The sequence below is a fragment of the Neoarius graeffei genome, chromosome 13 (genome assembly GCF_027579695.1).
Source record: "Neoarius graeffei isolate fNeoGra1 chromosome 13, fNeoGra1.pri, whole genome shotgun sequence".
In the NCBI taxonomy this organism is placed as follows: domain Eukaryota; kingdom Metazoa; phylum Chordata; class Actinopteri; order Siluriformes; family Ariidae; genus Neoarius; species Neoarius graeffei.
In genome coordinates, this window is record NC_083581.1 from 77296801 (window position 1) to 77310491 (window position 13691).

Below are 13691 nucleotides of genomic sequence, written 5' to 3' on the forward strand. Positions count from 1 at the left end.
TCCCTCAATGTTAAAAAGGAATTAAGTATTAACCAAGTTATTTGTAGGAACATATTGCCAGAGGTTATATCTACAAATTTATTTTATAGTATTATATCCATGATACAATACAAACCCATAAACTTAACTCTATAAAACAAAAATAAATCGAATCAGGAAGTAAATCTGATTCAGATCGAGTGTGATTCTGTAATGAAAACACTGCCATCTAGTGTCCAAGGAAATGAACTACACTTTTTTCTTTAATTAATAAATAAATGATGAATCACTTGACTCAAACCCTTAAGTGCACCTGACTAAAAATAACAATGCAAGAGAAAAAAAAAATAAAAAAAACACGAGTGAGGCTTTAATTAAACATTTTGTGACATTTATTCAGTCATTTTTACAGGCAGTAATTTGAAAGATGTACATTCTCAGGAAATAAGCTCGAGAAAGTGACAATGATGTCAACTCTTACAAGGCATGTGATTTATCACAGTCTACTTTTCTAAGCATGTGCATGCTTGTGTGAAGAACGTCTATTGATTTAAGATCAGTATGAACACAGTTAAATTATAAACTTAAAATAAACTTCAAGCTATTAAAATATACTAAATAAAATAGTAGGATGGTCAGTTTGAATCGAGCTCTTGAGTCATCTCTCGCTAATGTCAACGTAACCAGGCGAAATGTGAAACCGTTTATCTTAATTTATTAATATGTTATCTAAATAATTATTACACCGCATGCTTCAGGTGTAAACACAATTACAGGCTGCTTTGGCATTTTTTGCACGCTCAGATATTCAGACCCTAAACCCTAACACCTAGCCCTAACACAGCCGGTTTATACCTTGATGTTAAACGTTATGAGTATTTCCTAAAGCCGTAGAAGACTGAAATCACTGAAAACGAAAGCCTTGGTGTGTTGTTGCTGTGATCTGGACCTTCTCGCTGCTGTGAAGGACAGTAATGGCACAATGGGGATCGAGTAAAACTAACACTGCATTGTTGATGCACCACTGAGGTAAGTGACAGTGTGAATAAGAGGCGATCATCTCCTCGCCTCCTCAGATCACAGGGAAGTTTAAAAAATATGAAATGAAGCATCATAATCTGTGTACGTACAGAATCCTTTTCAACACGCACAGTTTGGCCACATTGGTTTCAGCATCCATAAATTGCTATATCTGGACCACATAAACACGTCAGGTTGCTGATGCAGACGCAGGGGGAGACACTACTTTAGGTTGAAGAAGCCGGAAGATTTGGCTTGAGGAGCCATCAGCATGCAGGCCTGGTTCTTGTGTGTGATATTAATCTGTAGAAGGGGGAAAAAAAACCCATGATTTATCACAACACAGATCAAGACATGACATGACATGACCGTCACACTGCGGTGAAGGTGTGAATACTCATATCAATGCAATTCCACAGCTAATACCTGTCTGTCAGGAATAAGACACCAGAGGGCATACTGTTATAGAAAAACAATCAATCGGGGGCGTCGTGGCTCAGGTGGTTAAGGCGCCATACCATGAATGCGGGCGACCCGGGTTCGATTCCGGCCTGAGGTCATTTCCCGATCCCTTCCCGTCTCTCTCTCTCCCGCTCATTTCCTGTCTCTACACTGTCCTATCCAATAAAGGTGCAAAAAGCCCAAAAAAATATCTTTAAAAAAAAAAAAAAAAAGAAAAACAATCAATCAATCAATCAAGGTCAGAGCGGTGTAATGGAGTTACCGTTTCCACCACCTGAGATGACAATTTTACGAGAATGGCACGTCCTGAAATGTTTAACTCCTTAAACACAACACTTCGCCAATAATTTCAATTTAATATCATTTATTTATTGAAGAACGTCATCATGTGCTTTTCATCCATTTATACACGAGTTACATTTGATGTTGTGCAACTTCCATGAAACAAGTTTTATCACTTGCATTCTGAGCAACCTGAACACTTTCCTGTGTCACAAAACTTACTAACATACAGCTTTATATTATACAGATATGATCTACTTCTAGTAAAATCGTGCACTCTGATTGGCTCCTCAGCAGGCAGAATTTTCCTGTAATGCCCATGATCGATTACGGACTGACTTTCTTTCCAATGTTGCAAAAAACAAAAAGATGAATTGGAAATCAAAAACAGCCGAAACACACACAAAAAAAACCCCACAAACAAGAGTCACCGAGTTATTCAAGAAATGAGCAATGAAGAGCATTCAGAAACCGCTAACAGAAACTCAGTTTTGAAACCTCAAGGCGTTTATTCTGCACACGTGACTTGACTATGTTACAAATATGATGTGATTGAAAGCAGCGTCACGCCTTGTTATAATGAGCATCTATTTTAATCTTAGAAATAAAAAAAAAGCCAGATAATAAACTCATTAACCTCGCTTGCTCAATCTTTACGGGAAAATAACAGACTGAGGTCTTTTGTCGTATTGTCAAGACCTCAGTCTGATACTTTCCCCTAAAGACCGAGCAAGCGAGATTAATCAGGAGTTATTATTATATAGACACGAGTGTTTTACTGGGAAAATACACCACTCGTATTTATTTTTCATCTGAGCTCCATCTGGTACATGGAGAACTGTGACATGAATCTCTATATGGTACTGGTACTATATGTAAAAACGTAATTGACTGAATCAGTAACATATACAGGACATACCTGGACGAAGCAAAAGAATGTAAGGATTAAAAAGTGTGAGTCGTGGAAATGTAACTAAGGACATGAATATTTAAATACCCTCCGGTGCGAGTACAAATCCTTCTAAAAGCATCCTTAAGTAGTGAAAAGCAGTCCAGTTATTCATGCCCGTTGTGCTTTGGTTTATAGTCTCTCAAGACATTAAAAAGGATAATTAGCAGTTAAAAGCTAATGCACACTTACAGTACACGGCGGCTGCATCCACGGCTCACCATCGATCTGCATGGGCAGGGCTTTCTTTGTCCTGTTACCAAGCAACACAAGCAATTTAATATGCAACTACAGTTTAACTATATATAATAATAGATATGGCATGGCAAGATATACAGTACGGTGAAAAAGTCTTAGGTACATGTAAAGAAATGCTGTCGGCCAAAAATGGCTTAAAAAATAATGAAATATTTCAACATTTAAAATAAATTAAAAAAAATATACACACACAAACATGTATACACACACACACACATATATATATATATATATATATATATATATATATATATATATATATATATATATATATATATATACACACACACACACACACTATAAATAGTAATCAATAAGCCATAATAAATGAAAAAGTCAATATCTGGTGTGAAACGACCCTCTGCTTTAAAAAAAAAAAAAAAGGAGGGGGGAGAGAAGTGTTTTCAGGTCCAGTGAGGTCAGTTTTATGTGGAAATGGTCTGTAGGTTTTCCTGAACATCTTACAGAACCAGCCACAGTTCTTCTGCACACTTTGTCACACTCACTTCTTCATTTTACACCAAAACTTTTGCACCAGTAGCCTTCATTATGTTTTCTTTTTTTAATCTGTAAAGTGCTCTCTTATGGAATACACTGCTCAGCATATTATTATTGGCGGCACGGTGGTGTAGTGGTTAACGCTGTCGCCTCACAGCAAGAAGGTTCCGGGTTTGAACCCAGCGGCCGGCGAGGGCCTTTCTGTGTGGAGTTTGCATGTTCTCCCCGTGTCCGCGTGGGTTTCCTCCGGGTGCTCCGGTTTCCCCCACAGTCCAAAGACATGCAGGTTAGGTTAACGTGGGGCGGCCTTGGGCTGAGGTGCCCTTGAGCGAGGTACCGAACCCCTGACTGCTCCCCGGGCGCTCTGGTGTGGCTGCCCACTGCTCTCTGTGTGTGTGTGTGTGTGTGTGTTCACTGCTTCAGATGGGTTAAATGCAGAGGATGAATTTCACTGTGCTTGAAGTGTGCATGTGACAAATAAAGGTTTCTTCTATATAAACCTTTTTTTCACTGTAACATTTTGTGCAACGTTTGGAACTCTAAAATATTTTTGTAATGTTTTGACTTGATGTAGAAGTCATAAAATAAAAATCTATAACTAAAGTTTGTAGTTTTTTCCTGCTATGGAAGTGCACTTGTATACCGAGGAGGAAGCAATTTGCATTACAGCCGTGAATGAGGATTCAAAATGGCGGCTCGGCTCGGTTTTCCCTTTCGGGCGCTCTCGTTTTCTGTTAGAATTTGGTAAAGAAAAAAATAAATATATATTATTTACCAGCTTAAGGTCGGTCCGTATGGTGAAATACTGTGACCTCGGCCTGGAATACCGACCTCGGCTCAGAGGGCCTCGCTCAGTACTTTCAAGACATCGGTCACGGTATTTCACCATACGGACCTCCCACACACTTACATACATATATCTCAGTTACAGATCATTTTAGTTATTATAGTTAAAACCCCATCTGACTGGTCATAAAACAGTTGAAATAATTGCTTGAATCTTTAATAGAACTACACCAAATTAACATAATATTTTCAAAACAATTTCAATTAACGTTTTCGAAGTTTCATTGCAGTTCTGTATATAAAAAGTTCAGGATTAAAAACCGTCCTGATCCACATGAATAAATAAATACATTTGTGCTGTAATTAGAAGGAAGTCTGTACAACTGGGTTTTTTTCCTCCTTCTTGTAAACCTTCAGTGCTGTGAGACCTTTAACCGAGTTCTATTCAAGACAAAACAGCAGCACCATCGTAAATGTGAACTAATGAATGGCGTGTGTGTGTGTGTGTGTGTGTGTGTGTGTGTGTGTGGGTGGAGCTGAACAACCCTGAAGGGTGTCGACATCCTGGACACGTTGCAACATGCGTCACAATTTATTTGTTTGAACAACACGAAAAAAACCCCAAAAACAAACACTGCTTTCTTGCCCACGATGCTTAAACACGACACAATTCATGGAATTAAAACGTGGAGTTAAAATAAAACCTGATCACATTAATTTGACATGTGATTAGTGTCGTGTGTCAGTGCTCAGAGAAAATGGGTTGATTTCACCGACACTATGCTGCTGAATCTGGCACCATGCCCTGCTGCTCAGTTTTCTGAATCAGATTTTTTTGCACACTTCCTTCACACCGTTTTATCCTGAAGCCATCTCCCACCGCACCGAATATCTCTGCACTACTTAATGTGGATCTGCACACTGAATCTTCTTGTACTCGTACAAGCTACACCTTGAATTTACAAGACAGCGAGTGAAGAGGACACTGGGGTACAGGGCCTTTTAAGCTGCTGCTGCCCCTAAACTATGGAACTGGCAACCGAGTCGGATTCGTAACTATAAAACTCTGGACGGTTTTAAAAATGTGTTGAAAAGACATTTATTTAAGCTCGCTTTTATAATTGAGATCTAATTAGAATTTCTTTTCGCATTTCAGAGTTTTATCGTAGTTTTAGCTCAATTTCTACATTATCGTACATTTTTAGTTTTTAATAAGTAGATACTGTTTTGTTTTGTTTTTATTCTATCCACATTCACTGGATATGAGCAATCGTGCACTCTGATTGGCTACTCTACTACTAGGATATCAGCTCATATACTGTGAGTAGAGAAAAACAAAATGGCGGAGTGCGTTGCTGAACCAACTGAGGATGAAATAAAAACTACTCAAAAACAAACCCCCCCCCAAAAAAAATGGAATGAAAGTATTTGACAGTAAGAACGTATATTTTTAAAATATATTTTCAAGCATTATCATCATCATCATATTTTTCACAAATTGCTCCTGTCATTTCAGCGGTTTGTTTACATTCTAAACGGAAATTATTTTGTCGGATGTTTTGTATAAAGTTTTTATTGAATTTCCAAAAAATAAAAATGCTCCGTTTCTCAAAATCCAGTGACTGTGGACAGAATAAAACAGTTATTCCACTCAATCTCGTCGTACACGGATTATAGGCAACCACCAGTTCATGTACGACTCGATTTCGTGGAATAACTGTTAATTAGTTAATTCTGTAGGCGATCATATTTATGAAGCCTCCGCACTGTAAATTTAAATTATTATTATACAAACAGTAAAAGGTATTTGTATGTTTTGCCTTATTCACACTCCAACGTGAAAATACTGGATCTAATCTGGAGAATGGATCTGAAAACGACGTGTTTTCGTTTGTCATTAACACTGCTTTAGTGTGTGTGGAAAAGCAAAACTGATATCGAAGACGTGTTTTCAAGTGTGTGTGTGTGTGTGTGTGTGTGTGTGTGTGAGAGAGAGAGATGGCTGACCTGATGGTGATCTGAGAGGTCTTGGCGAGTCGAACAGCACTCTTGAGACCTGTGTAGATCTGTCCCATTTCTATCGCTCCCTCCAGTCCCACCACCTCCAGACGCTCATCACTCATATCTAAAGACACATGAACATGATTGGGCAGGTGAACCGATCAGCTCAATGCAGCACGACGTCACTCCATTTCTACAACCACCATCAGAACAGACCTGGACCACGCTCTGCTTAGATCACATCACTTCACACGTGAGATCTAATAGCGTGTGGCAGATTTACTAATCAAGTGCCGTACTGTGTGGATACTCGGCATGTAACGATTCCCACAGTTCACGATCGGATTCAATTCACGATATCAGCTTCATGATTGGATTTTTTTAAAGAAAAAAAAAATTAAAGTGCTAGTCTTATGAAAATGACATCACCCCTGAAAATTATACCTTATAAAACTAGACATGTTAAATAGTTTACTGTCTAAATTGTATTTTAACATGAGACCAGGAACATGTTCTATTTAGCTGGTAAAGTTTGGCTCTTTGAAGCCGCCGTTACACGAATGCATTCCTGGCGAGTTACTGTTAATTCAAAGGAAGTGACATCATACACGCAGTGCTTGAAAGTTCGCGGCATTTCCGGCTTCATCTGCTTTGCAAAGTGTAGCACGTTTTAAACTTTTTTTTTTTTTAATTCTAAAACAAAATTAAAGCCAAAGCATGCCTCCTAAGAGATGTGTCGCTCAAGACTGTTAAAGTGTAGGCGATTTTTTTAAAAAAAGGGCAGAATTTTGATCCATTACAGACCAAAGTCAGCAGGACACTTGTGGAATGAACGGGTTCGATTTGTACGAACAAAGAGAGGTAACTTCAAGCCGACAGGACGGTTCGGTTTCTGATCCATACATTTTGAAAAAGACAAAAAATTTGTGAGGCAGATTCACAAAGGATTTGAGCGACGTCTGGTAGGCGGAGCCGTTCCTACCATCTGGAAACAGAAGTCAGAAACGCCGTCACAAAGAGCTCACTGCCGCACAGGAAGCGTCCAGCTTGTGTTTAAACTGTTGCTCAAATTGATTAGTTGTCTTTCGTCAGATCAATAACGTTCTCAGGTAGTGTTTATGCATTCGAATACAATACTGAGATTGACGACAGATCTGATCAGACTGATCTAAAAGCAAACCGAAACATGCCGACTCTGAGTCGCTTCTTCTTCGTCCTTGTCGTCGTAAAGTCGTGTCAAGAGCTTTACAAAAGAAGGCAGTGGTGCGTATGACGTCACACACGCAGCGCTGCTGACCAATATGGTAATAATGGTGGACAAGCTTTTCGTGATTTTTTGGAACAGAATTCAGACACAAAACATTTTTTTCAAACCAATTTTTTATTTATCGGTGAACTTTACAACCTGTTTGAGCATTACACACACAGAAAACCCGGGATTTTATGATGTCATTTTCATTAGACGAGCACTTTAATGAAGAAAATTTTATTACCAAATAAGCAACATTTATTTTCCTATTCTTTATCAAGTTTTAATATTCCTTGGCAAATTGCCATGACATAAGAACAACAAACCCCACTGGGACATGCTGTTATAGAAAAGTGGTAAAAGTCGCTACGCTTTGCATCAAGCAACATCACACCTCCTTGCTGTTGATTATTTTCCTATAACAGCAAACCCCCAAGTATTTTTTCCTTCTTTAGCTAACTGGAGCTTGGAGTCTTGTTTCCTTGGCGGAATAAACCATCCTTTCCAAGCTGCCTGGGTGGAACGTCACATGTCCGTATCGTTGATTGAGTAGAAACACTGATAAGACAGAGCTCCTTGAACTCGTCCTACCTTGAGGGCTGACTTTTAGGTCTTCAGGGTCGACGATAACCTCCGGCAATTCCTGGTTGGCTCTGTCACTCTTTTTGGCTTCGCCCCACAGGTTGGATCCACCGTGCATGCTAGGAATGTTGAGGACAGCGATGCCTTCCAGGGAGAGGTTACTGAGGTCCAGCTGAATGCCACAACACTACACAGGACACAGAGAATGAGTTAATGAATGAGTTAACTGCTTTTAGTATAAATACCGAGGTGATTATTCGAAATCGAGCGCGCTGATTGGTCGAGAAATTCAGACTATTTCTCAATAATCACCTCGAGCGACTCAGCAAAATGTCAGCCGATCACTTCATCAGCGTAAGTGACAAAAAGATCGTAAAATCAAACAAAAATCACAAAATTGATCATGAAATAGTGAGATCAATCATAAAATCAAAGGAGGATATAAAACCAATAAAATCATAAAATTAATGTGCAGTGTGATAAATTATATGTAACTAAATAAGAAATAACTATATAAGCAGCTTGCTAGAAATAGATCGTGTTTCCTTTACAAACAATACTACAGGACGAGTTTTAAAAAAAAATCTAAACGAAAATACAGTAAAAATACAATTAGTTTCAGGACAAATGCGTAAAGGAATGAGATCGAGATCATTTACCCTCTCTCGTACTCATGAATTATTTCATTTTCTATCTGAAGTAAAGTATATATTGTATTTTCTGAATAAATAAATACTTATTTCAGAGCATCGAATCATTTCCTTCTATTCAGTAACTATTGATGTCTTTAGCTTTAAAGAATTGCATTCCTGTAATATTTCATAGATGATGTCCCAGTAATCTTACCTCTATGGTGAGGCACTCCTTCAGCTTTTTACAGGATGCGGAGATCGTCTCCGAGGTGGCAAACTCAAAGTACCAGAGCTTGTTCTTCATTCTGAATTCAAACAGAAGTCGTTAACACACACTGAGGAGTAACACGTCATGCAGTTCACACTCACAACATTCAGTGTTTATATGCACCATGCTGCACCCTAGAGGACAAGATAACATTTACACCAAGCCGTAACCTCCGCGCCTGAAAAGCGAAGCTAATATGGAAGTGCTGAAATCTGCAGTTCCTCGAATGGCCACTTGAGGCAGACTCCAAAAGCGAGCCAGTTCCCATAGACCCCAGTGTTAAAATGTCCAACTTTACAGCAAAAACAAACATGTTTACAGTCTGGTACAAAAAACGGTTTCGGTCTTTATAGTTAGTTCCTCCTTCATGACGACTGTACTGGGGGTCAATTTTTATATAATTCAACAGTTTAAATTATATTGAGCCGTACATTTATGCATGATTGGGGCGGGGCTGATTTGAGTGACAGCTGGGCTTGTCACATCTTGTTAGCTGCTAGCTGGCATTACCTCAGAACTCAAGCCAAATTCACCACAGGCTATCCTTGATCAAATATGTTATCGAACGGTTACACACCTGGTGATTTTTTTTTTTTTGGTAAACCGGCTGTTGAGGTTATGACCTGTATCTATATGATGGAGCAGCTTCTTTTAGTTTAGCCAGTAGCTTGCATAGCTAGCCCGTTAGCTTTGCAGTTAGTAGGCATGTTCTAGCCGTACTATTCCAGCAACCAGGCTTCACTATCCCCGCCCCTTTCTCCATTTATGGACTAGCCAGGAGTTAGGTGGAGTCAGGCGCTGCCAAGATGGCGAGATTTGTAGCCTCCTTATATGAGCTTCAAACCTGCTATTTGGAAATCCTACAAGTGATGTCAGAGGCTTTGTCCGTTATTTTTACAATCTTATACATTTTCCATAAATGTAAAAACCATATACACTGCAATCCCGCTATAACGAACTCCTTGCTTGGGTGACGTTCAAATAGTTTGTTATACTGAAAAATTTGTAATACTGAAATGGACCAACTTGTCTCACCACTCACTCACGTTATAGATAGTTTTCACATGACGTCACAGAGTTGGGGATTCCCTAGTGGCGGCCATCTTGCGGGTCAAGCTTACTGTACGGGTGACTGAGCACACATTGTAATGCGCGAGTACAAAGTCTTCAAAAGAACCCAAGCAGGCTATTTAAAGCTAGCAATGGTGCACACCTGTTGTATTCACGGCTGTCGTAATAGGTCAGATGATGAAGTCAAGCGGAGCTTTTATGGAATTCCCACTGTACGGGAGCACGAAGGCGAGCAAACAAACAAACTCAGCATACAAAGGAGAAATCTATGGCTTGCAAGAATCAACCGCAAGGATTATCAGCCTTCCAAACACAGCAAAGTCTGCTCCGATCATTTTATAAGTGGTAAGTTGTTTAAATAATCAATTGTGTTTAAGTTTGTTTTTGGAAACCAAAACATCATGTGAACCATCTCTGGAGAATGCCTAACACATTGTAATGTACACTTAATATCGCTCGTTTGTCACGTTTCTATTTGAAACTTGTCACTTCACTGACGCAAGGCTCATTTTTGAAAAACATTTTAGGTCTATTCTGTATGATTTGATTTGTGTTTGGGATGCAAACAGCGCGGCTTTTGGCGGATGCCGCCTGAATCGCGCAGATCCGATTTTTTTTTTTGGGGGGGGGGGGGGGGCGTTGGAGTGTCTGATTATAATTTCAAAGTAAATTCTGTATTAAAATGACTAAATAAGAAAATCCGTTACAGTCCATGAAACAGGAAGTATAAGGATGAGAAAAAAAAACAGTTTAAAGGGCTGCGCAAATGTGCGCAGCTTTGCGATTTAAACTGTTTTTTTCTCATCCTTATACTTCCTGTTTCATGGACTGTAACGGATTTGCTTATTTAGTCATTTTAATACAGAATTTACTTTGAAATTATAATCAGACACTCCAACGCCCCCCCTAAAAAAAAAAAAAAAAAAAAATCGGATCTGCGCGATTCAGCTGTGACAAAGGCGGCATCCGCCAAAAGGCGCGCTGTGAATATATAAAGTTGTATATATCAGACAGCCTTTAAAGTTTGATGAAGTCAGTTTCAGGCTTTGGAGCAGGCTTTGGCAGTTTCAGGCTTTGGCAGCCCTGCATAGTTACTTGAAAATGCATCTTTGTCCACTTCGTAGGGGTCAATTCCCCCAATCAAGGCCAGTTTGGCTGCATACCGTTGTCGTGAGATGTCGTCTAATGTATCTATATACTTCTGTCTGCTTGATTTTGCTGACATTGATCTTTATTTTAGAAAACTGACTATATAACTTCATAAATTCGTCCGAGATAACGTAGCCGGTAGTGGCGATGGTCCGTTTTGTTTGCCCCACAAGATGGCGGCTGGAGGGCGTTCCACGGAATGCCGTGACATCAGTGAAAACTATCTATAGGCGAAATTTTAGGTGCGTTCTCCTCATCACAAATTTCTCACTTACGAGTTCGTTGATTGAATTAAAGGATCACAAACAGAGGCGATGATTTCTTCCTCTGTTATGGAAATGACGGAGGTTACTGGTATATTGTTGTAAGTATCCACTCATTGACTTGCTACGTTTTCTAAATCATCACCATTTAGTTCATTCATGTGTCACAAATCACCAATTTATGTCGTGCCACGAGCCTGGACAGGGCAGGGGGTATAAAAACGCTGCCAGTACACTTTAACTAGATGTTAAGTTTAGTGATATCAGCATTTATTTCATCCTTTTATCGCTCCTTTGATTACCATTCTTGATAATTGTTGGTGATCGACACCTAAGCGAGGCTTGTTAAGCCTTTGTTTTATGGCGCCAACACGTATTGTTCACTCGACTGTGGACTTGCTTATTTATCGTTTGTCTCTGGGGGAAGAGGAGCGCATGGCTCAGTGTGCATGTAAGCAGGCAAATGATGGATGTAATCACAGGAAGTGTTTATTTACAAACAGTTCAAAAACACAAGAAAAAGGCAGGAGTCGTGAAATTGGGAATGGTCATGCGAGGCACAGACAGAATGGAGAATGGTGGAGGTAAAAACGAAAGGCAGAGTCCAAATACACAAAACAAAGTCAAAACCAAAAAGGCGATACACAGATAATAAGGCTCGGTAATGTGAGACACTCGGTACAGCGCGTATACTTCACTAAGTCTGTGTGTTTAGAAAGTCCGTATAAGCGCATGCTGTGATTGCGCTCTAATCCGGAACAGGTGCATGGTACTGCAGTTAGTCCTAATGGTGCTCCGAGTACCAATGCACATGGACATGACACTGTGATGTTTTTTTTTTTTTGAAGATTCCGACTCACTGTGATTAAAGGCGGGGACACGAACTTAGTTTATTCTATGTGAAAGTTCATAATAAAAGAGTTTGTTACAGCAGAAATTGTAGTGTATAAACAATATCTAGAAACAGCACCACCTTTTCTGCACCCAACTTTTTTTGGAATTGGGGTTATAAGAAAATTATAAAAAGCTTCCACCTGCTGTTGAATTTCTGCGGATGTTTTTCACGCATGGTATGAAACCGGTGAGCAATTGACGCATCCTGCAAAAACAAACATATAATCAAGTAATCAACCTGCAGTCCTTTTGAAAAATGCAGTGTTTCTTTTTAAATATTATTTGTCAGTATTATTAGTCTGTTCTCCATCTTCATAAATACTAAAAAAGCTTTAAATCAGCTATAAATACGTCATAGCATAATCACATTGAACAGTTATTCCACGAAATCGAGTCGTACATGAGCTGATAGTCGTCTATAATCCGTGTACGATGAGATTGAGTGGAATAACTGTTTTATTCTATCCACATTCACTGGATTTTGAGAAACAGAGCATTTTTATTTTTTGCAAAATTGATAAATAAAAACTTTTATACAAAACGTCCGACAAAATAATTTCCGTTTAGAATGTAAACAAACCGGCAAAATGACAGGAGCAATTTGTGAAAAATGCGATAATAATAATTGTTGAAAAATAAGGAAAAATATTCTTACCATCAAATACTTTTATTCCATATGTTATTGCTTTTTTTGGGGGGGGGGTTTGTTTTCGAGTAGAGTTTTTATTTAATCCTCGGTTGGTTCAGCAACACATTCTGCCATTTTGTTTTTCTTCTACTCACGGTATATGAGCTGATATCTTAGTAGTAGAGTAGCCAATCGGAGCTCGCGACTGCTCATATCCAGTGAATGTGGAGAGAATTAAATACGAAACAGAGGTTTTAAAAGATACATTAAAACATCTATTCAGGTGTTTTTCTTGTGAGGTACTTTAACTTAAAGGTGCTGACTGCAAAGCCATCTGAAATGTTTAAATTTATTTATTGTGCATGGCATTTTCCTCTGTCCCGCAAGAACAATATCGTGCGGACGAACAGGATGTGATCATTTTGATGTCCTGGGGGTCGCTTTTCTCTGTTTTGGGACTGTTTTCGTCCCATTTGAAGTAAACAGTACGGCCCGACAGAAACAGGAAACAGCCGAATGTGAGGGAGGAGCTTTAACTAATTAGCCTAACCATGGAACTGTGTCATAAGATGGCGATGCGCAGAAAACATCGTGACTCTGCAGCGACCTCAGAGTTTCGAGTCGCATGGATTTGTGTAATTTCTGGTTCACATTCGCGAATAGATCCGTGAAACAAATATATAGATGAATATTTATATCTTTTCTCTGTTCCTGCTTTTG

At 39.1% G+C, this 13691-nt stretch overlaps 1 protein-coding gene across 2 annotated transcripts in view; it reads right to left on the reverse strand.

Moving 5' to 3' along the window:
* Positions 1–348: 348 nt before the first annotated feature.
* dgkaa (diacylglycerol kinase, alpha a) overlaps positions 349–13691 on the reverse strand; it is a 130215-nt gene continuing 116872 nt past the window's right edge. For both annotated transcript variants that reach the window (XM_060938562.1, XM_060938563.1), the window contains exons 19-24: positions 12484–12548; positions 8913–9003; positions 8076–8253; positions 6242–6359; positions 2885–2945; positions 349–1302 (exon numbers count right to left, since the gene is read on the reverse strand). In XM_060938562.1, the coding sequence (XP_060794545.1) occupies positions 1222–1302; positions 2885–2945; positions 6242–6359; positions 8076–8253; positions 8913–9003; positions 12484–12548 (594 nt within the window). In that variant the 3' untranslated portion in view covers positions 349–1221. The remainder of the gene's footprint in view (positions 1303–2884; positions 2946–6241; positions 6360–8075; positions 8254–8912; positions 9004–12483; positions 12549–13691) is intronic.